We start from the raw sequence: 21,331 nt of genomic DNA, 5'->3' as shown, positions 1-21,331 counted from the left end.
GTACCAAAAAATAAAATAAAATAAATTAAAATAAAATAAGCCATCCTCCTGATTATGTTGGGCCCAAAGGATAATCTCTTGCTCTAATTCCAGTAAGGCTTGTCCTTAGTAGAACTCAAGCTGACTTGGTCACTGACTGTGGCAGTGTTAGGTGGTGGGGCCTGATTCGGGGTGTGTAGATCATGGGGCCAGAGCTGTATGAATGTTTGCTTATCTCGCAGGAATGGGTTATCATGGAGTTTGGCCCTTTCTCTATTTGCACATGTTCACTTACTCTTCTCTTTCCCACCATACACTAATGACATAACATGAAGCCCTTGCCAGATGTAGCTTTCCAGCCCTGAACTTCCCAGCCACCAGAATCTTGCTTGAGTGAAATAAACCTTTTCTTTAAAAACATTGTCTCATGTATTGTACAACAACAAAAATAGACCAAGACATCTTCCATCTTAAGTTCCTTAATCAAATGTGTAAGTTACAAGTGTAAACTTTTTTCCTTATAAATCATATTGACAGGCTCCTGGGATTAGGATTTGGACACCTCAGTGGCCATAGTCAGTTTAATATCCACTATTCTTACTGTTGGTATCATTATTGCTATTACTAAAACTGTATAAAATGTGATTGTATACCATGAGCCAGACACTGCTAACCTGCTTTACATTATCTCAATTTACCCTCATGCCAAATATTAAAATTGTATAAAAAATTTAGTGAGACCCTGTCTCAAATATTTAAAAAAAGGGCTGGGGGTGTAGTTCTCTGGTAGACCATGTGCCTTGAATGTGCGAAGCCCTGAGTTCAATTCCCAGTACTGTAAAACAAAACGAAACTTTCTTGTACAGGCTTGTAAGTAAGCCATTACTTTCTGATAGTAATTTATCATATAATTGAGTAATAATTCACAAAAATTTACATTCCCACAGTTGTCTAGCACTGACTTACATTATGTCTACAAGTTAATTTTAAGACTGCAAAAGTTGTAATTTTAGGAAAATGTAGTCATACATCTACATCATATGGGTAGAAATCTACATTTAGGAGGAATCCAGCTATATTTATAAATGACTAGAGCTGAAGTTTATAGAGAACTGGGTTCAATTAGCTTAACTCCTTGAGACCAATACTAATTAGATTTATGGTTGTTACCCGTAAATAGAAGTTAACTGCCCCTAGCTTAGAAAGTATGATTTAAACCCCTGAACAAGACACTATAAAATGCCTAAACTTCAAGTGGAATTTTTTTGTCAGAAATGTCTCAGTTAATAACCAAAATCCATCACTACTACTCAAAACAATTTATAAATTAATGGTTGTGCAAGAATTTATAGTGGAGTACATTAGCATGTAGGCAGGTGGCACCTCTATAGCTAGCATATTCTTGCCACTACTTCTTTAAAAGATAGCCCTTAATGATCTGTGAAACATTTGGAAATGTAATTCTGCCGTATCTAACATAGGACCTATTAAATGATAATTCAGCAACTAAGAATTGTTAAGCATTAGAAGGGTTAGACTTGGTTGAACCTGTTGGGTAATTTACAGCTATTTTAAAATTGGATATAATTAAGGAACTATATCTAGTTATAAATTATTTGAACTTGAATATAGAAAGTCTAGTCTGGTGGTTCTCAGCCTAACTAGACCCCAGCAGCATACGAGAATTACCACAGGAGTCCATTAACCCATTTGAGCACCAAATGCCTGTATCCCACAAAGCAAATGTAAACATACATGGTTGTGATGAGTAATATAATTTTGCTTTAAAAATCATTGAATTCATAGTAGCTTTTGGTCATTCTTCACTTCATTACTTAGTTACTTAAGCACAAGTAAGTACTGTTATTAAGATCTGTGAAATTCTGACATACTTAAAATGGTTGGACAGTGTTCCATTAGCTTGAAGAATTTAGCAAGAATTCACAGAACATTTTTTTTTCTTGGTATCAGGGATTGAACTCGGGACCTTGCACTTGTGAGGCAGGCGCTGGAACCACTGAGCTAAATCTCTGGCCCTCACAGAACATTTCTAACAAACATTTTGATTCACATACAATTAACTACTTGAATATCTTCTGGGGTATTTGTGTTGAATTATCAGATAATAGCTCTTTGAAAGCTTTAACCAATAAAATACAATCAACAAGTATGCTGATGAACTGGATGTGGTGGAACATGCCTGTATTCCCAGCACTCAGGAGGCTGAGGCAGGAGGACTGATGGGAGTTCAAGGCCAGTCTGAGCTACGTAGCGAGACCCTGTCTCAAAAAAACAAAACCAAACCAACAAAAACAATGCTGATGAAACCTTTCAATAATGACAGCCTAAGAGTAAGTATGGTTAGCAAGCTAAAGAAGGTAAAAAGCAAGCACTGTTTCACTTCTTTAAATGAACTTACCTGCAGTGAGTATGTAAACCAATAAACTGGATGTACCTATTATTTACTTTTCTTGTTTTTTAGTTTTGTGAGACATGGTCTTGCTTTGTAGCCTTGGCTGGCCTTGAACTCATAGCAATACTCCTGCCTCAGCCTCCCAACTGCTGGGATTACAGGCCTGCACCACCTCAGCCGATGGGACCTATTATTAAAACCAACACTATCCAAAGGAAAATGTATCTGGGTTTTAATTTGTAAATAAATGCTATCAGGTGTTTGCATAAAACTTTACAAAATTTTTTTGCATTGTAGGGTCTCAAAGTTGGAACATAAAAATAAAAGTCTACTTCAAAGATGAGAAAACTATGTGGAAGGTGATGTTCAAGAGCATAGTTCAGTTATCAGCGTTAAATTATTTTAAAAATAATAGTAATAGCAAAGATTAGTGTGGGGTACATTCTATACAAGTGCCATGCAGAATGTTCTTTGTTGGATTCCAGTTAAGGAAAAGAAGAAACATTTTATAGCCATCTTACTATGCTTAAATGAAACTCACCTTTTTACAATATACTATTGAACTGATGGCATGGAAGTGGGTATTGAGTGTATTTTTCGTCATTTTCAAATGATGTAAAATAAAAATTTCTCTTTAAAAGTATTTCAGTACCTAATGACTATTTTTATAACTAAATAATTTAAACAGGTAACGGGGATGGATTTTTGACCCATAATTGTAATGGGTTCAGAATCTGTAAACTCTGCACACATTAAAACAAAAACTTGCTGAGTGTAGGATTCTATAACCCTGAAGTAGCTCAGAGTTTGCAGACTTTTCCTAGAAATCTTAACCAAGTTTAAATGAAGAATAAGTTCCAGCTTTCTGAAACTACAGAATTTTTTGAATTACAGCTGTGGTGGTAGGAAGTACCAAATGCCTTTTAGTATGTTTTAAATCCATGGAACCATTATAAAATTTAGCCTAACTTCATAGTTATTCTCACTTAGAAACGTACCGTTACAGGAATTTAGAGGTCATTACATTAGGGGAAAGATCCTCACATGTACTAGTCAGATGACTTTTAGTTTGCCAAACTCTAAGGTGACTGAAAGAATACAATTCCTTTTAAAATTTCCTTCATGTGGTTGAAGGGGACACATTGGGTCATACTTTTTTCTACCATTGAGTCCCTTTCCCCCAAATATGTAGCTAATAAAAATATTCTTCCTTGTGACTTACAGTTGACTGCTGCAATACATACTTTCTGTAGATTCCCAGAGCAGAAAAGTTTAAGCAACACATTTCTGATAGGTCTGTTCATTCCATCACATACACATTCAACCAACCAAACAACACAGCCACCCACTCACCCACTGTCAGCCTACCTGCCTACCAGCCAACATTTACAGCTCAACTATATGGTAAACTGTTACTGTAAATGGAAACAAAACACCACCAAGTTTTAAAGAATTACCATAACTTTTATTTTTGCTTAGTTTTATTAAAAAAATAAATATGTCATAAAGCTTTTGTTTCCTTTAGGGAGAAAAAATGGAACAACTTTCATAAAATCAAATAAGCAATGGTAAGGTGTCTTAACTTGAAAAGATTGGAAATCACTGGTTTACAAGTTGTAACTGAATGAAAGAACAACTGCCACAGTTGCCCGTTTCATGCCAATGGCAGCAAACAACAGGATGAACTAAGGCAAAAATAAATAACTGTGGAAGCCCTGGTAAGTGCTTAAACAGACGGATTCACTGACACACCAGTATAGCTCTATCTTGCCTTAAACAACACAGAAATTCCTGAAAAGTTTTGGGTAAATGACATAACCACAAACATACTAGGAGACTTGATATCTGAAGGAATTCTGTGGTAAACAACCACTTCCACTTTAGTAAATCCAGGTATTTGCTTTGTTTAAGTGAGGGATATCCAGCTACTACCTCTATGAACTGAGGCAATATAGCACATTCACCTAACAGAGCTCCAGCTGGGTCAGTGGCACAATTTCTAGTTTGTGTTTCTATTAAGTAGTGTAAGGTACAGAATCAGCCAGGGAACCCAGCTGCATCCGGAAAAGCAGGCATAAGGGGTGGGATTACCACCTTTAACAATAATTTCAACCCAACAATTACTTTTGAGAATCTGCTTTGTGCAAAGCATGTAATAAACCTTATAAATTTGGTTGAAGATGTATTTCCTTTCTCTAAAACTGTCAGGGCTAGGTCTAGCACCCTGAAAGAAAGTAATACTGTACTTCTAATCCTGATGACTGGCTTTAACCAAATTATCTGCCCAATTCCTTCAAACTAAGGTGGATGATAATGGAAGAGACTAAGTTTCCCAAGGCCAAAGTTTAACAATATAAGAATCATGTTTCATATGACTGGTAAGTGGAGGATTTTGTTGCTGACAAAAATTTTTCAAAAAATTTTCTAAATCCTTAAAGCTTTGTCTAACAGAACATTGAATTCCCAAGCAAATTGCAAAACAGTTAAAGTCACTGATGTTCTCTCATTAAGTGATATATTTCAGTTCTGCTGGTAGAAATAAAAATTTCTTTGTACCTACCAAAATTTCATGAATTTATACTACATCAAAGCAGTGATGCTCTGAGTAGGAAATAAGCGTGGTAGTGTCAGATCCAGTCAGTTTCATCAATGTAAGGAAACAGAATCCCCACTTTGCTGATAGCCTCTATTTGATTTGGCCAAACTTCTAACAGACCCAAAAAACCATTAAATTCAGTTACGCTGTTAAGTTTTTCTTGCTTTTTTCTCAAATGCTTCTAACATTGCTGCCTATATGTACAAGTGTGAATGAAGAGTATGCAAACTTTAGTCTTTCCCACACTGAGTACACTAACAACAATTAGTAAATAATTAAAGAATCATTTTAAAACCTGCTTTTCTTAAAAAAAATTACACTTTCTAGCATTTAAAAAAATGGGTCTGAAAAGTGACCTATCTCTGTCCATTGCTGTTCCCCACACAGTCCCACCCATTCAAAACCTGCTACAAAAGCTGGCTTGTGTTTATACCAAATAATTTAGCAGTACCAAGACTTTTCAAATGGAAACAGTGTTACTGACTTCTTCATACTGGATAACAAAATAAGGGTAACTCTGGTCATCATTAAAAATGACAAAAATCTGAGGCTCAAAGAAATTATCCACACAAGAGTCATATAGGTCACTGGTGACACTGCCAGGATTGACAGGAGGGGGCCTTCTCATGCCATGACTGCCCATTGTGTATCTGCCAGTCAGCACTTTGGCCAAAAACATGAAATGGACTCCTTTGGAGGACTTCTTAGAAAAGTTATGAGAGTAGCTTGCTTTCTTTGCAAAATAACTGCCTTGTCCAAACATTGTAGCATGCTTTCCACAGACTCGAGGATCAAAGTTGTGCTTGCAGATTCCGTCTACCACATCCTGGGATGTTCCATGAAATAAATGTCTCTCATTGATTATTCTGTCACGGCCAAACATTTTCCTGTTCATATATTCCTTTTTCCTAAAGCAAAAGCAAACAGGGGCCAATTTAATAAGCATGTTATAGTCATCTCTTCATGGTTGGGGGCAATATTAAGGTAGGTGTCAAGGGAAAAATGCCATCAAAGATCATACTAAAAGTTTACATTTATCCTTTTCATTCCACAAGAACCTTTTTTCTTCCTTCTCCACCACTACTTACCTTATCTTTCATTACAAATCTAGTTCTCATATTCACCTTCCTCAGGATCCCCCTTCTCCTTGTCCAATTTCTCCGATCTAAATATTCTTTAATTCTGAGCTTCCTCAAATCTGAACTTCCCTTTGTGCTACATTAATCTGTGCATTTGAAGGGCAGCACAGTGGAGTGATTAAGAGCAAGAGGTCTGGTGCCACACTGCCTAGGTTCAAAGTCCAGCACCTTATCTTATTAGCAGCATGACTTACGGCAAGTTACCAAACTGTTCTATGACTCAGTTTCTTCTTTGAAAAATGTAAATTGTTATAATCCTACTCACAGGTCTGTTGTGTATGTGAATTAATATGAACATATTAAACTTTATACAAGCATTTATTATGTTTTGCATTTGACATTAGCTACATTAAGAAAAGCTCTTTTGAACTTTTCACATCTGACTCACCTTTTATATTTCTCCCAAAGAAACTGGTTTTGGACTCTCAATATTTGTAAAATTCTGTATTTAAACTCAGGCACAGTCTTATGAAAAAGATTGTAAATGATTCGGTAACTTTTGTCCTCTGCAGAAACAGGCACTTGAATAAAGTCCTGAGATGGATGCATATAAACCCAAGTTTCAGGATAAAAGTTTGCTGAGGTGACGCCATCTGGGCAGATAATTTGTGATGATGTAGTTGCTTCAAGAGGTGGAGGAGCCTGAGTGGGAACCCCACCAAGTGTCCTTAAAATGGAGAAGGAACATCAATGTAAAACAGTCAGAAATAAGTACATTTCATGTTATAATTCTCTATCAAAGTGTCCAATATAACTTGTATAGTTTGAATGCGTTTAAAAATTAAGATAAAAAAATCTTAGCGCAAATACTGCCTGTACACAAACAACCTATTATTAGCTTTCTAGCCTCCTCCCTGTGGAGAAAACTCTGGAATGTATTGCTGCAAGGCAAATAAAGAAGAAGCAATTTATAAATATCTTTACTTTTGAATCCACCTAGAGCCCTCTTTGCCTATATAGTTCAAAAAGCTATTTCAAGGGAGCAATAATAATTTATATACTTTCTTCAAACTCTTGCTGATCCTAAGCAGAAAAGATATTATCACTAAAGGCTGTGTGGTATGGAAAAGTAGGGCAGGTGGTAAAGGGGAGTTTACAGGGAGAAATAAAAAACCTTTATTTCTGTATAAAAAGAAACAAAAATCATTAAGCAGGGACTGAAAGCAGACAAATATTTATTTACTTCACTTTCCATGGCCAAAATATTAATACAACTCAAATTTTACAGATTTGGGTGTGATTGAGATAGAGCTGATTAGTATAAACTCTGGACAACTGAATGCATATAACTAAACTTTTAAACTCAGGAGTGTTACTTTTGAAGGATGAATTTAGATAAGCAACAGCTTTGATAAATTATTTGTTCCAGCCTGATTAAATAATTTTTTCTTATCTAATTTTATTCAAATAAGAGTAAAAGAGAAGGATAAAGAATAGAAATCCTGAAACTCAGACCCAGAATCAGGGTCAGAATACTGTACCACTCACTGCCACAGTGGTCACAAGGAAGCAATGATGTCTGCCAAAATGGATTAGGAAACTGAAATTTTCAAAAAGAGCTTGGTGACACAGAGGTTATAACTGTGTGTGTTCATCCATCTAATCTCTAAAAAGCATATCCCACGATCAACCTCTTTAGAACCACGGTCATCTAATATTCAACACATACCATGAACCAGGCATTTTACAGTGTTGCTAACTATCACCATTAACATTGCAAGATGGTTTAGTTATCCCCACTTTTCAAATAAAGAAACCAAAGTTCAGAAAGGTTAAATAACTTGACCCAACACAGTTAGCAAAGAGCATAGATAGAATTTGAATCTAGGACCACATATAGTTTCTAAATTCATACTCTTTCCATTTCCATATATTTTACAGTTTGTACAAATGAAACAAAACATTACAAAGTGATAGATGGAAGTCTAGAATCCTAACTTGAGTTTACCTGACTCTTATTACTACCACTACTACTATTACTACTCCTACTTCTAATATTATTATACTTTCAAGAGATGGCTTGTTAAGAAGGTAAAAGCTACAGAGGCACAATTGTCTTCTCTACCCTTTGCCTCCTTCAACTAAGTGGTTGTGCCCTCAATTTAATGAATATCAAAGTCCTATGTGAGACAGAGTTCTGAGTGAGTACATCCCCCAGATCTTTGAAGTTCAGGAGTAGATTCAAAATGATCATTTTTCCAGCCTTCATGACCAAAGGCATATAGTTCTTGTCTTCTGGAGCATTTTCTGAGTCCTGACAAACTCCTTTGGAGGCTCATTACAGGTGTATTTTTCTGGTATAATGGTACATTTTTCTGAAGAGAAGTTCCATTGCTTTCATCAGATTCCCAAAGATCTGTAACCCTTTAAAAAGCCACCATAATTCTGAAGGAATGGCAGGAAAGCACAGAATATAAATCCTTTATTTTTAGTTCCTTCTTTTTTTCCTCTCTGCAAACTCTCAGTCTACCAGGTTTCCATTATTATTGGGAACTGAAGTTAGCAATAAAGGTTTCTGGGTTGAGGAAGGGTAATGAATCTGGCTAAGATTCTCCCCTACACACTTTGCTCAAGACAGATTTTGGACTGTCTTAGCCTGTACTGAAAATTTTACACTAACAATGGAAAGAGAATCTGCTCCTTTTCTTCCTGATAACTTGTTCCCATTTCACAAATATATTCTTTCTTTTTGGAGGGGATGGAAGTGTGTTACTTACTCATACAAGCTGAAGATGAGCCTGGAAAAATAAATCCTATTAATCCTAAAATATTAAATTGGATTCTATGGATGACTAGCATCCATTCCCAGTCACAGATGCTTACTTTTAAATCAACATTCTAATTGGGCTGAATCATAGATGCACATAGACATGTCTGATAAACTTCTACATTCTTGTGAGGCAGGTGGTAGAACCACTGAGCTAAATCCCCAGCCCTACTTCTACATTCTTGTTGCCATGGAATTTGAAAAAAATATATATTCCAAAGTTACAAATGTGCCTTTATTTTCTGAAAATGCTGAGTTTTTATTCAGCTCATGGTATTCCAATAACATAGGCTTACAAGCCTATTTCCCACTGCTGTGCCTGTCTTCTCCAGAGAGGCAAAGTGGAAAGGTTATCAGGCTTGTACAAGGACCTCTGAAGAATGGGTTTTCAGAATCCAAAGTCACTTTTTATCATTCTCTTTTTCTCCCTTTACCATTCTGAAAGATATTTCCTAAACCAACTTCAGTAATGAAAAAATTAGTTCATTTTACCCTTCTGGGGAAGGATTCAAAGAAACGATGTTAAATCTTTTCATGACTGTGAGGTGACTGTACAGGACAGATGTCCTTTCAGCTGCAAGAAATGGACCTCCCCATTTGAGATTTGCTGCTTATGTGACCTCGACTCAAGTATTTTAAGACTATTTTTTTAAAAGCCCCCTTTTTATTAGCTCCATTAAAAAGGGAAAACCTTTTTAAAACACACAGGTTTGTAGGAAATTTATGAATTAAGTCAGCCCCCAACCCCCACCCCACTCCCTGCCACCATTCCCAATTTTTAGACATCTCTGATTCCTTGACAATTGCGGCCTCTTTCATACTTATATTTTTCTTTGATCCTTTGCATTTGATAACACTTAAAGAAGCAAACAAAACTTTCTCTCTGGCTAAGGTCATGGTGTCTGGTCATGATCATTTATTTATTTTTTTTCTTTTATTAGACAAGGTCTCATTTTGTAATTCAGGCTGGCCTTGAACTCATGGCGATCCTCCTGGCTCAGCCTCTGGAGTGCTGGGATTATAGACATGCATCATTACACCTGGCTTTGTAATCTTCTGAAATCTGCTTTTTGAGACTATTCACCCTCTTCCCCCCCATTAGGCTGGTTTGAGGGTCCTATAGGCCCAGACTTGAGGGAAGACAGGACTGCTGCATCTACCCATTCCACCCTGGTGAATGAACCTGCTGTTTCTCTGCTCTTTTTCAGCTGAAGTATCTGCTTTACTCCCTTTGGTTTGCTGACCTCTTACTATATACATTAGTATTATTTCAGACAGGAAGACTAAAATCTGAAATTTTTAAAATAAAAAGAGTAAAGTAACTATTTCTCTGTAAGCCTATATTATAAATGTAGTAAAGTCATTTTGTTGCACTGATTTTACTATTGCTTATTTTTGTAGTTTATACTTTTTTAAAATCTAACTTTTAAAAAAGGAAGTATTACATAATTATGTCTTAGGATTGAAACACATTGATTTTCACCATTTACTAAACCCACCCACTAATACAGCAATTGAATGTACATTCTCACATAGATGTTATATCTTGCTTGATTGGCTCAGAATGCCAAGTTGCTGGTCTCAATGATAAGTTCCACTGTCTCACCAGGACAATATGTTCCTAACTACTGGATGCTGACACTAGCTCCAGCTGTGTGCTAGTGAAATCCCAAAAGGGGCATTTTTATTAATTCTAAAACAAAACAAAACAGAACAACCCACAAAAGGTAAAAATGCCCACATTTTGACTTGGAAGAAGAGCAGATATATATTTCTAAAATCAGCCTTAATACAAAATTTCTTTTGAGTACTGATCTTATCAGGAAATGGTGGTGGAAGGGGGTGTAGAACCCAGGGCCCTTGAGTATGCTAGCCAAATGATTTAACACTGAGCTATAGCCCCAAATTTTTTAACTTTGTTTTGAGATAGGGTTTTGCTGTGTTGCTTAGGCTGAGGTGGAATTTGTGATCCTCCTACCTCAATCTCCCAAAGAGTGGGATTAAAGACGTGTGCCATCACGCCTGGCTTGTATTTTGTTTTTAATGTTCCCCTTACAATTCCAGAACTAAGATTAAGATTCTGTCATAACAACTTGAGGAAACTACAGTTTGAGCTTGAAATAAAAATATTAGGAATATAAAAACAACATCTGTAACCTCAAAGATCAGGAAACCAGTATTATTTTAGACCCCATGTTCATAAAATCAAGTAAACTTAGAGCTTTTTAAAAAGTCAAGCTCTATAAATGGCATATCTAACTGGAGGATAGCCATACTAATGGTAATGTGCCCCACCTTTTAGAATCTATGAAGCTAAGATGTGTCAGTGGGCTGTCTAGAGGGGAGAAAGAAATGGCACTTGGAAAAAATGGAAGAAAATCTTACCTACAATGCAAAAGGGTGAGTTCAGACTTACCCTTTTATTAAGAAACTGTATTCTTAGGAAATATGATACATACTTTTTTGTGAGTATCCCAAGAAAATATGCCTTACTTAGCAAATGACAATGTAGATTTGAAAAGGTGAATTTTTCCAATTCAAATTCACTCAAGGAAGAATAGAGTATCACTTTGTGGGATTCCACTCAATTGCCAGGGCAGCTTATCTGGGCTGAGAAGTCTGATAACATGGAAAGGTCTCACCTCTGAAGCAGATCTTCATGGAAAGGAAAACTCAATCTTCCATGAAGGAAACAAATGCAAATTCTGCACCTCATTCCAAATATAATTCCTTTCAGTTTTGGAAAAATGTTAACTTTTACTTTGCATCTCACTTCAAATAATCCAATAGGATAATACTCTCTTAGTATTGTGTTAATTGTAGCTTACTGTAACTCAATTTATTGAAGAACTAAATCCAAAGAATAATTCAGAATTCCACATTCTAGAGGTAATAGCCAAGATAGTGTCTTAATTTAAAATCTTTTTCTCTCTAGCATTCAGTAGTGCACTCACATAAAATGAGAGTAAAGACAAAATCTTCCCCTGGACACTTACTGTAAATATGGGAGTAGTATAAAACAAGAGCGGAAGAGAGGTCTCCTTTTTATTTCTCTGCTGAAAAATGAGTTGTGGAGGATGTAGTGGTTATTCCACATCATAAATCGGACCTCTGTCAGACCCCGAGAATTGGCTTCTTCAATCAATCGAATAACAGACTACAGAATGGAAAGTAAAGGAGAAAAGCAGGTTAATAAACAATCATAAAATGCAAAAATGTAACTAAAGGCAAAAATAGCAAACCTCACTAAAACTTGCATAACATCAGAGGAATTTCAATAAAGTACAGTGAGTCACATTAATTCCTTTTATATGTACCATTCCCCCGCCCCAAAGATGTTTCCTATTCAGATCATGGATATCCACCTTATGAAACACGTGAGGCTCAGAATTACTATATTCTATTTTCAATCTTAACAATGTCCTGGAGATTTTTTTGGTTTACATTTCTTAGCTTTTTTTGGTACTGGGAATTCAACTCAGGATGTTGTGCTTGCAAGGCAGGTGCGGTGCCACTGAGCTAAATCCCTGGCCCTGGTTTATATTTCTTAAAGGGAGTCTTCAGAATGGAAATAAAGGTGAGAGTGAACAAAGTTAAACAGCAACAGAAAAACCAAGTTCTGTACCTGAGAAACCTCTGAGAGGATAAAGTGATAGTCTAAATTTTCTGAGAATACATTTTAAACAGTTTCTTATTTGTTTGGAAAGTAGATACTAGTGATTACTTAAGAGAAAATTGGGTCTGATGAGGTATGCTTCTTATCCCAGCTACTTGGGACACTTAGAACTGTCTGCCTGGGCAACTTGGTGAGACTGGCTCAAAAAAGTAAAAAGCCTTGGGGGTGTTGCTCAGTGGTACAGCACTTGCCTAACATGCTCAAGGTCCTGGGTTCAATCTCCAGTACCACCTTCACTGAAAGGGGAGGTATTTAACATTGTATTTTATAGCAGTTAAGATACGAGGTCACATTCTTTCTTGCTAATGCCTTTAAAAATAACAAGGTAGAAAAGCTCTCCCTTTTGGAATGCTAGAAATGAATTTAATCATATTGAAGAAGTCAAGTTTTTGAAATGTGAAATTAATCTTGAAAGTCCATTTCAGGGTGTTTAATTTGACTAAGGACTGCCATTTGGAAACAAAGTAAACCATCATTTTAAAACTTTACTTTGCAACAGAAGAGCTATTCTCAACATTTCAGAATAAGGATACATGGGTACATATGACAAAATCCTAAATAAATGATTTGCCTAACCACATCTTAATAAACATTTTCAAGGACTTCTGGAGATGAGTGATTCTATTACACTTCTGAAATGGTTAAGCGTAACATATACACAGGACCAAATCTCCATAAGCCCAAGGAGCCAGGCATCGACAAAAGTTAAACCAGTTCTCATCTTCGTAAAATTATGCCAAAGATGGGCCAGGGATTTAGCTCAGTTGTTCTGCCGCTTGCCTTGCAAGTGCAAAGACCCGAGTTTGATCCCCAGTACAAAAAAAAAAGAAGTAAAATTATTCCAAAGGCAAAGGCTGGGGCTATAGCTCAGAGGTAGAGTACTTGCCTAGCATGTGCCAGGCCCTGGGTTTGATCCCCAGCACCACATAAAAAAAGTTAAATTAGAAAATTATTCCAAAAGCAGAGTTAATCCTAAGCACTTTACCTCTACAGTGTAAGAGTTTCAGGAAGACATTTTAGTTCTCAAATAATAGTGGTATTCTGTTAATAGATTTTATATTAATGGAAAAAATCATTTTCAGAAAAATGGAAAAAGTTTTACCTGTATCAATTTTACATCTTGTAAGCTCTTTGTGATATGCAGTTCTGCCTAGTCATTGTCAAAAGGGAAGAATGCACAGCGATATAAGCACACCCATGTTCATAGCAGCCCAGTTTGTAATAGCTAAATCTTGGAAATAGCCCAAATACCCCATCAACTGGTGACTGGATAAAGATGTGGTTTTTTAAAATAAAATAGAGTACTACTCAGCTATAAAGAATGAGAAACTAGAGACATTTAAAGCTAAATGGATGCACACTGAGGTGATACTCTTAATTGAAATAAATAGGATACACGTGTAAATACTGAATAGTTTCTCTGGTGTGAGAAACTAAAAGTGTAAATGGGGATCAAAATGTACAATAGAAAAAAATGTATAATAGATAATGTGAAACAGAAAGAAAAGGTCCAAAGGGGAAGGGGAAAGGAAAAAATATGAGAAAAGGAAAAAATGGAAACAAAGTCTCTGTATACAGGGAGGAGTGGAAAGGTTGAAGGGAGGGCAGGGGAATGGAGAAAAAAATTAGAGCCAAGATATATCATGTAAAGGTACAAACTCTCAATAATGAATGTCATCAAGTTGTATATCTAAAATGTAACAATAAACAGTGAATTAAAAAAAAGGAAGAATGACAGAACACAGAAAGACAAAAACTTTAAACGTACTTAAAAAAAAGGAATGTGTAAATACCTCAGGATACTCTCTCCATCCAAAGTGCTCTCTACAGAAGAATTTCCAAACTGTATGGTAAATAGAGTTGACATTGCTAGAGGGTGGAGTGGATAGCCTTCGTAATTGATCAAATTCAGTTGTCTCGAACACATTCATGGCATTCAAATCTGCCCAAAATTCTTGTCCTCTAAAAAGATCAAAGAAAAAAATTGGTAAATGAATATATCTAAATATCATACATTAAAAGTATCTACAGGCTGGGGATATAGCTCAGTGGTTCTGCCGCCTGCCTCACAAGCACAAGGTCCCGAGTTCAATCCCTGCTACCAAAAAAGAAAAAAGAAAAGAAAAAGTATCTAGTATTGCCTGTTATAGAATTTTCAAAGCTTACTTTACTTGGAATAAAAGGTCATTATTGATTGATTGCCCTGCACCCATTCCTTTTCTTAAAAAGACCAAAATTCTCAGGTCATGGAGTTATGGCAGAAATAGTACAAACTCACACCATCCCTGGTCTAAGTCAATCAATGTAATCCACTTTTCCCTCTCCACTGGGATAAGGCAAATCCTGGCTCAGCCAATCAGGAGGTCAGACTGAGGATGAAGCTGATATATAAATCAGCCATAGAGAGAAAAGAACTTTCTCTTTATATTTGCCCTTTCTTCAGAGGCATCAAGTTACCTGGGCCAATAGAGGAAAATACAATTACCCCAACTGAAGCCAGTATAGCTAATTCACCCCACATCATGTTTTACACTGGGAGTGGAAAAATGTTGGCAAAACATGAAGAGGAAAAATAATTTGGATTTAAGAGTGTCAGTTATGAGAATATTTTGTCATTTTGTTATCTGGTCTACTGCTGCTCAATCAGCCCTTTCCAGAGTTTTTGGGGGGAGTCTCACTATATGAAGCAGACTCACTTAAAAATTCATTGAATAAAGTGTGGTCTAATTAAAACGTGTATATTTCCTTTTCAGTGAAACTTTATCATCAAATGCTATCAAATGTTTGAAACATTTGAAGCACTGGTTTAAATAACTGAAAATGTCCATCATATTCTTTTTTATGTCTGAAAATTTCCTTGAGAAAATATAAAAATAAAACATGACATATTAGCAGAAAACCAAGCCCCTCAATTTTTTCCTGCATACTTCTTCCTACTTCCAGTGCAGATTTCTAAATGGATGTCTACAAGACATGAGATATTCCAGATATAGTGACACTCACAATAATCAGTACTCTGAAACTAAAGTGTTAGGACAGAGTTTCCCAATAACTAACTTATTTCCTTGCCATAAATTAGGATTTTGAAAAGGGTGTTAACTTTTACCTATTTGTTGGTTAGTACATTTTCTTAAACTCTGCTCTTGATATACTTGTTTCAAGGACTGTTAACAGATATTTTGTACAGCAAGAACTATGGTCAAATGTTTGAAAAATACGTGATTACACAAATTAAATTACTTACTGCAGCTTCCTCTTAGTCCTTTAACCTGCTAAGGAAGATACTGAAGTACTATAGGAAGTTTATAAAATCTCTCTCCAAACCTATGGCAATGCTCTCTCACTTTTGCTCATGAGTGCCTATTCATATCTTTCAAATTCAAGGTTTCTACCTCTCACCCTCCATCCTGATGTTATTAACTTGTGAATTAGGTTCCACTCTATGAAAAAAACTCTAGTCATATACCCAACTGATGCTGACAAAAAGTGCATAATTTGTAAAATCAGTTTGTTCCTTTAAAAATTCCTAAAGTTTTACCCCTAGCCCCAAACTTCTTGATTAGAAAGAGTGTAACAGTCTTAAAAAATAAGATATAATTTATTTTAATTAGGCATGAAATGGAAATAAAATAAAATGTAGCTTACAATCACTTTTGGTCACTTGTCTTAAAAGATGTAAGATAAAAAGTAATATTTAATTTTTTTTTTGTTTTTTTGGTACCAGGGATGGAACTCGGGTCCTTGCAGTAATATTTAATTTAAAAGGAAAACTGGGCCAGGGATTTAGCTCAGTGGTTTCGCAGCCTGTTGCACAAGCACAAGGACCAGAGTTCGATCCCTGGTACCAAAAAAAAAAGTATGTAAAAGGAAAACTGTCCAGAAAATCCTAAAATAAAGATAAAAATCCCTGGAAACTGGAACTCTTCTGCCTAAATTAAACTGCGTATCAAATTGCTTTAAACAATTTTTATTTAACTTTAGGAGAATCTAACATTATATTTGAGAAGAAAAATACAAATCTTTCCCCCACTTAAGACCATTTCAAGTTTCTAATTTCCCCTTTAAGCTTACTTCCCAGTTATGAATTAACAAAACGTTAGTTATTTTCTTTAAGGAGATTTTATTTTATTTTATTTTATTTTTTTGGTACCAGGGATTGAACTCGGGTCCTTATGCTTGCGCAGCAGGTGGCAAAACCACTGAGCTAAATCCCTGGCCCTTTAAGGAGTTTTTAGAAGAGCAGACATTAAGACATTATGCTAACATGCATTAAGACAGCCAAGGCTTTTTGCTATTTATTTTTATTTATTTATTTATTTTTTGCTTTTTGCTATTTAAATGTCAAATTTTTTTGGACTTCACTCTAGGGGTATCTGTGTAAACCTGTATTATTAAAACTTCACAGATAATGACTTGCATGAGAAAGACATCTACAACTGCAGCTTTTGCTACATTCTCTGTGCATTTCAGTCCTTTGGGCATTATGAAATTTCTATGACAAATCCTAATTTATTACAATCAACTGTTCTTTGGATTGATGTATCAAAGTACTGTTTAGCTATATTTGATTTTTTTCAATATGCTTTTCTAGACTTGACAAAAATAACAAATTTGAAAAACATTATCTTTTATAAGATTAATTTTTACCACCTGCTCTCCCTTCAACAAGGAATTCTTTAAAACTCCAAAGCCAAGAATTTCTTTGCTCCACAATCTGTATCAGTATGTGTGGAATACAGTTGCCAAATGATCAACATCCACCCCTCTTCTTTATCAAACCATTGTTCCCTATTATCAGAAAACAGTTATAAGTCATCTATGTGTGGTAAAGATAATGGTGGGCTGAATTAGGCAACACACAAAGAATTAAACAGATATAGCCCTTGTTTTCTAGGGGCTTCAACAGAGTTATAACTAGTACAGTATCAAACCAAACAAATAGTTCATCAGCCTAATTAAATTCATCAATGGAAAACAGATTCAGGGAATTAGAGGACAAAGAATAGACACACAGCATTATGGGAGAGAAAGTGGTGAATGGCATCCAGGAATGGGTAAAGGTCAGGAAAAATAAAATGCTTTATCAAACCAAGATAGCTTTGTGTAAAAGAAAGAATTTTAGGAGTAGTTTAAGTATCAGGAAACATCAGTGGTGAGCAAAGGGTTGTGTTGAGAGAACAAGAAAAAAAGAGCTCTCCGAGCACTTTGCTTCTTAGATGGGAGCAGTTCACATAATTTGAAGCAACATTTTCAAGAGGATACATAGATGAAGAATTGTGAACCAGGATGTAAAAGGCCAGGGAGAACTGTGAGGCCATGAGCTGAGGAAGTCAGTTCAAGGGCTCAGAGCCTTAAGGTATAAGGGTGCAAATTTACTACAGAGTACTGATAAAGGCAGGGATAAAAGGTCAAAGTAGTAAATACAAAATGTGTAAGAACAGACCACGAGAGGGCTGGGGATTTAGCTCAGTGGTTCTGCCACCTGCCTCGCAAGCGCAAGGACCTAAGTTCAATCCCTGGAACCCAAAAAAAAGAACAGACCATAAGAATCAGTGCTAGAGACAGATGGGGGGGGGGGGTCTCTATAAACACAAGATACTATAATCTTGGTGGATGAGAACCTTACCTGGCCTAAAAGCATCCCTCCTGAAGGATGGCCAGAAGGGAGTGAAAGAGGTAAACATTGTATAGCAGGATTTAACTTTTGCTAAATATATCATGTGGCTAAATCACTATTCTTATACCTAGTATACTATCATGAAAAAGAAAAAAAAATCTAGATACTTTATAATAATGGTTCTCTTACTCAACAAATATTTTCATATACTTATTAAGCCAAAAATTTCCAACATATATTACTAATGTAAAGCACCAACACCCACAAAGTCAGAAAGTATGGTCCACAAAGCATTTTTCTGTATGTATTTCAGATGCTAAAAAGAAAACAAAAAGCCTACATTGTGAATGCTAAACACATTTACACCAGAATCAAAACCAATAAAGAGGTGTCAAATGAAACAGAAATTAGTACATCATTTTAGATATATAGTTTTGTTTTGTTTTGTTTGGTACCAGGGATCGAACTTGGGACCTTGTGCTTGCAAGGCAGGCGGCAGAACCACTGAGCTAAATCTCCAGCCCCAGATATACAGTTCTTGAGGTTACACATTTAGGAACTCAGTAAAGAGCCTAGTACGTTAGGGAATATTTCTATTTATAAAGCATTTGAAACCAAAAAGGCAATGTGACAATTTGTAAAAAACAAAACAATCTTAAGTAGATATACTAATTAGTTACTGGCCTATGCACTTGGGATAAGATAAAAAAGGCAAAATGGCACAAAATACCAATTGGGGAAAGCAAATCCTGTGGCATAGTGTGAAACGTGGCATAAAGGAGGTCTGGGGACAGACAACTCAGAATGGATGAAATGCCAAATGAAATGCCATGGGAGGCAGGACACCACAGGGAAAGTGAATAATGTATAGTAGCTAACCAAGCAAGGCATAAGAGTGCAAGAAGCACATGCAGGTTCATGTGGAAGGTCAGGGTATGTGTATGAGAGAGGTGATAAGAGATAAGCCTGGACTGGAGAGGTTGGCTGGGGCCAGATAATGAAAAGCTTTGTATGCTGGGTTAAGAGGTTACTGTTTGATCCTGTGAGCAGTAAGAATCACTGGTGGATTTTCAGCAAGGTCCAGACTTACCTTTTTCTTATATTTTTTTTTATTAGTACATGTTTTCGGTACATAATGTTTACATTCTAGTATGTTCTCAAGAGTTAAAGTCATCATACCACAGTTACACACACATACCCACATTTATAGCAGTACAACTTGCCTTTTATAAAGTCCACTCCAACAGTGGTATAAAAGACTGATTTATTTTTGGTAGGGGAGGATAAAGAAAGAGACTGGCATTTATTTGTTAGAGATTTCTTAGCATATTTATTATTCTATGCTTAGCTATTTACAACTACTAGAATTGCACATGAGACAAATGATGACAGTAGGGGTTACCTGAGAGGCATTTGAAAGTTAGGATCAAACGACATAAAGGAAAATTATACATGGAGAAGAGAACGTGAAGAGTCTAGGATGTGTCCTATGTTTTGACTTGGGTGACTGGATAATTGTGCTATTAAATAAGGTAAAACATGTTTAAATTGGAAAGTGATGTAAATAAAATATAGAACTCAGATTTTAGCAGCAACGCTTCAAATTAAGTATCAACTTTTCTGAATACTACTTTGGTTAGTTTTAACCAGATCAGTTAAGACTTCAGAACCATGGCTTCCAGTCTGTAAAAGTTAACTGGTTTCTACAAGGACAAACCTGTGACCGCAATCTATTGACACCTATCCTAGTCACTAACCAGTCACAATTAGTGAGCCTTTTTATTTTACTGCTGTATCATAAAGTGAAAATACTGAAGGTCATAATGATGGATAAAGATTAAGTGCAGTTTTGAGAGTACTTAGGCTCTTTTGCTCCTGGATTGAGGCTAGCTTGACAGATGGGGTATGTTTGTTGCTGCTAAAGAAATTTCACAGGCACATAAAATATAGCTGGCTTTTGATATCTGGCTTTGATGTTTCCAGGACTCGTTTCGTAATGCTAGAATACCCAGTAGCTTATATATGACTTCAAATATGTTACAAAGTGATAAGAATCAAAGCCATGACATACACAACACCAACATATTTTGTGAAAGCAGTGTAGTTATTAAGCTACAGTGTAGTTATTAAGTTTCACAGAACTATGTACTTGTAACTTTCTGCTTGGGAAGGACAGTAACTGTCCCTGGGTTACTAATTAAGATTTTGCTACCATTGCTTCAAATAGCACAGAGCTGTTCAGGGAGGCAATAAAACTAACCTATAAATGCTTAAATCCAATTCAAGATCTTTTAATACCAGAGGTTACGGTTCTATATTTAATTTCTACAGAATGACACTTGGTATCAACTGAACTTTCCCTTTTGTATTAGGAAGCAGCTATAGACAAATACTCATAAATCAAAGTTGGGCGTTTACATTATTATGCACACATATGGACTTCAGTAGTTAAAGGGCAGACTAAGAACCAAAGGTTGACTCTGAATTAAATCTGCCTACTTCTAAGGAGATCCTGTCCTGAGGCAAAATCACTGAGGCTTAGATAACTCCATGAACTATTAACACAAAACTGTTATCACAGATTTACCTAATCATTCTAAATACCTCAAAAGAGTCTGGGGTAGGTAAATACAATGCATTTTTCAGGATCAATTCTTTACAAATATCTTAATTATAGAGAAAATTCTGGCTATGTATGCTGTTCCCTTGGTCCCACTTGGGACATTATACAAACAGCTGAATTTCTAAGAAAGCAGTCCATTATTGAGTAGGATACTGTCTGGAATCACATTTATCTGTGTACCCAACCATAAGTCTGATTTACAAAATCTTAAATATCTAATCTGTGGTCTTAACGTCATTCTAAAACAGAACAGAGTAAAATGTAAAAGGCAGCCAAAGGGAAGCAGGCAAATTTCCTAAATTAAAGAATAATTTGTTTCAAAGTTTTTAATTGTATATTCCACAAAATAATATGGGGGAACTAAACAAACACAAAACACATCTTACTTGCCTCAGAAAGCTTTGATTGCAAGACATGGCTGTTTGAATTCATCTGTTCTGCTAAACTAATAAATAAGATCATATGTTGAAGCCCCTAGTCTCCACCTCCACCAATGCAACCAATAAAAACAAATTACAATA

The 21,331-nt window shown here is 35.9% G+C and overlaps 1 protein-coding gene across 1 annotated transcript in view; it reads right to left on the bottom strand.

Annotated features, from left to right (window-relative positions):
* Positions 1 to 3,835: 3,835 nt before the first annotated feature.
* Tiparp (TCDD inducible poly(ADP-ribose) polymerase) overlaps positions 3,836 to 21,331 on the bottom strand; it is a 30,418-nt gene continuing 12,922 nt past the window's right edge. The window contains exons 3-6 of the mRNA XM_004834504.4: positions 14,364 to 14,532; positions 11,891 to 12,051; positions 6,516 to 6,794; positions 3,836 to 5,896 (exon numbers count right to left, since the gene is read on the bottom strand). Coding sequence (XP_004834561.1) covers positions 5,449 to 5,896; positions 6,516 to 6,794; positions 11,891 to 12,051; positions 14,364 to 14,532 — 1,057 coding nt within the window. The 3' untranslated portion in view covers positions 3,836 to 5,448. The remainder of the gene's footprint in view (positions 5,897 to 6,515; positions 6,795 to 11,890; positions 12,052 to 14,363; positions 14,533 to 21,331) is intronic.

Source organism: Heterocephalus glaber, unplaced genomic scaffold, assembly GCF_053883595.1.
Source record: "Heterocephalus glaber isolate CG9 unplaced genomic scaffold, H.glaber_assembly_v1.0 deba00001504, whole genome shotgun sequence".
NCBI lineage: Eukaryota > Metazoa > Chordata > Mammalia > Rodentia > Bathyergidae > Heterocephalus > Heterocephalus glaber.
Note: the sequence above shows the minus strand (reverse complement) of the source record. Positions and strands in the feature narration are given on the sequence as shown.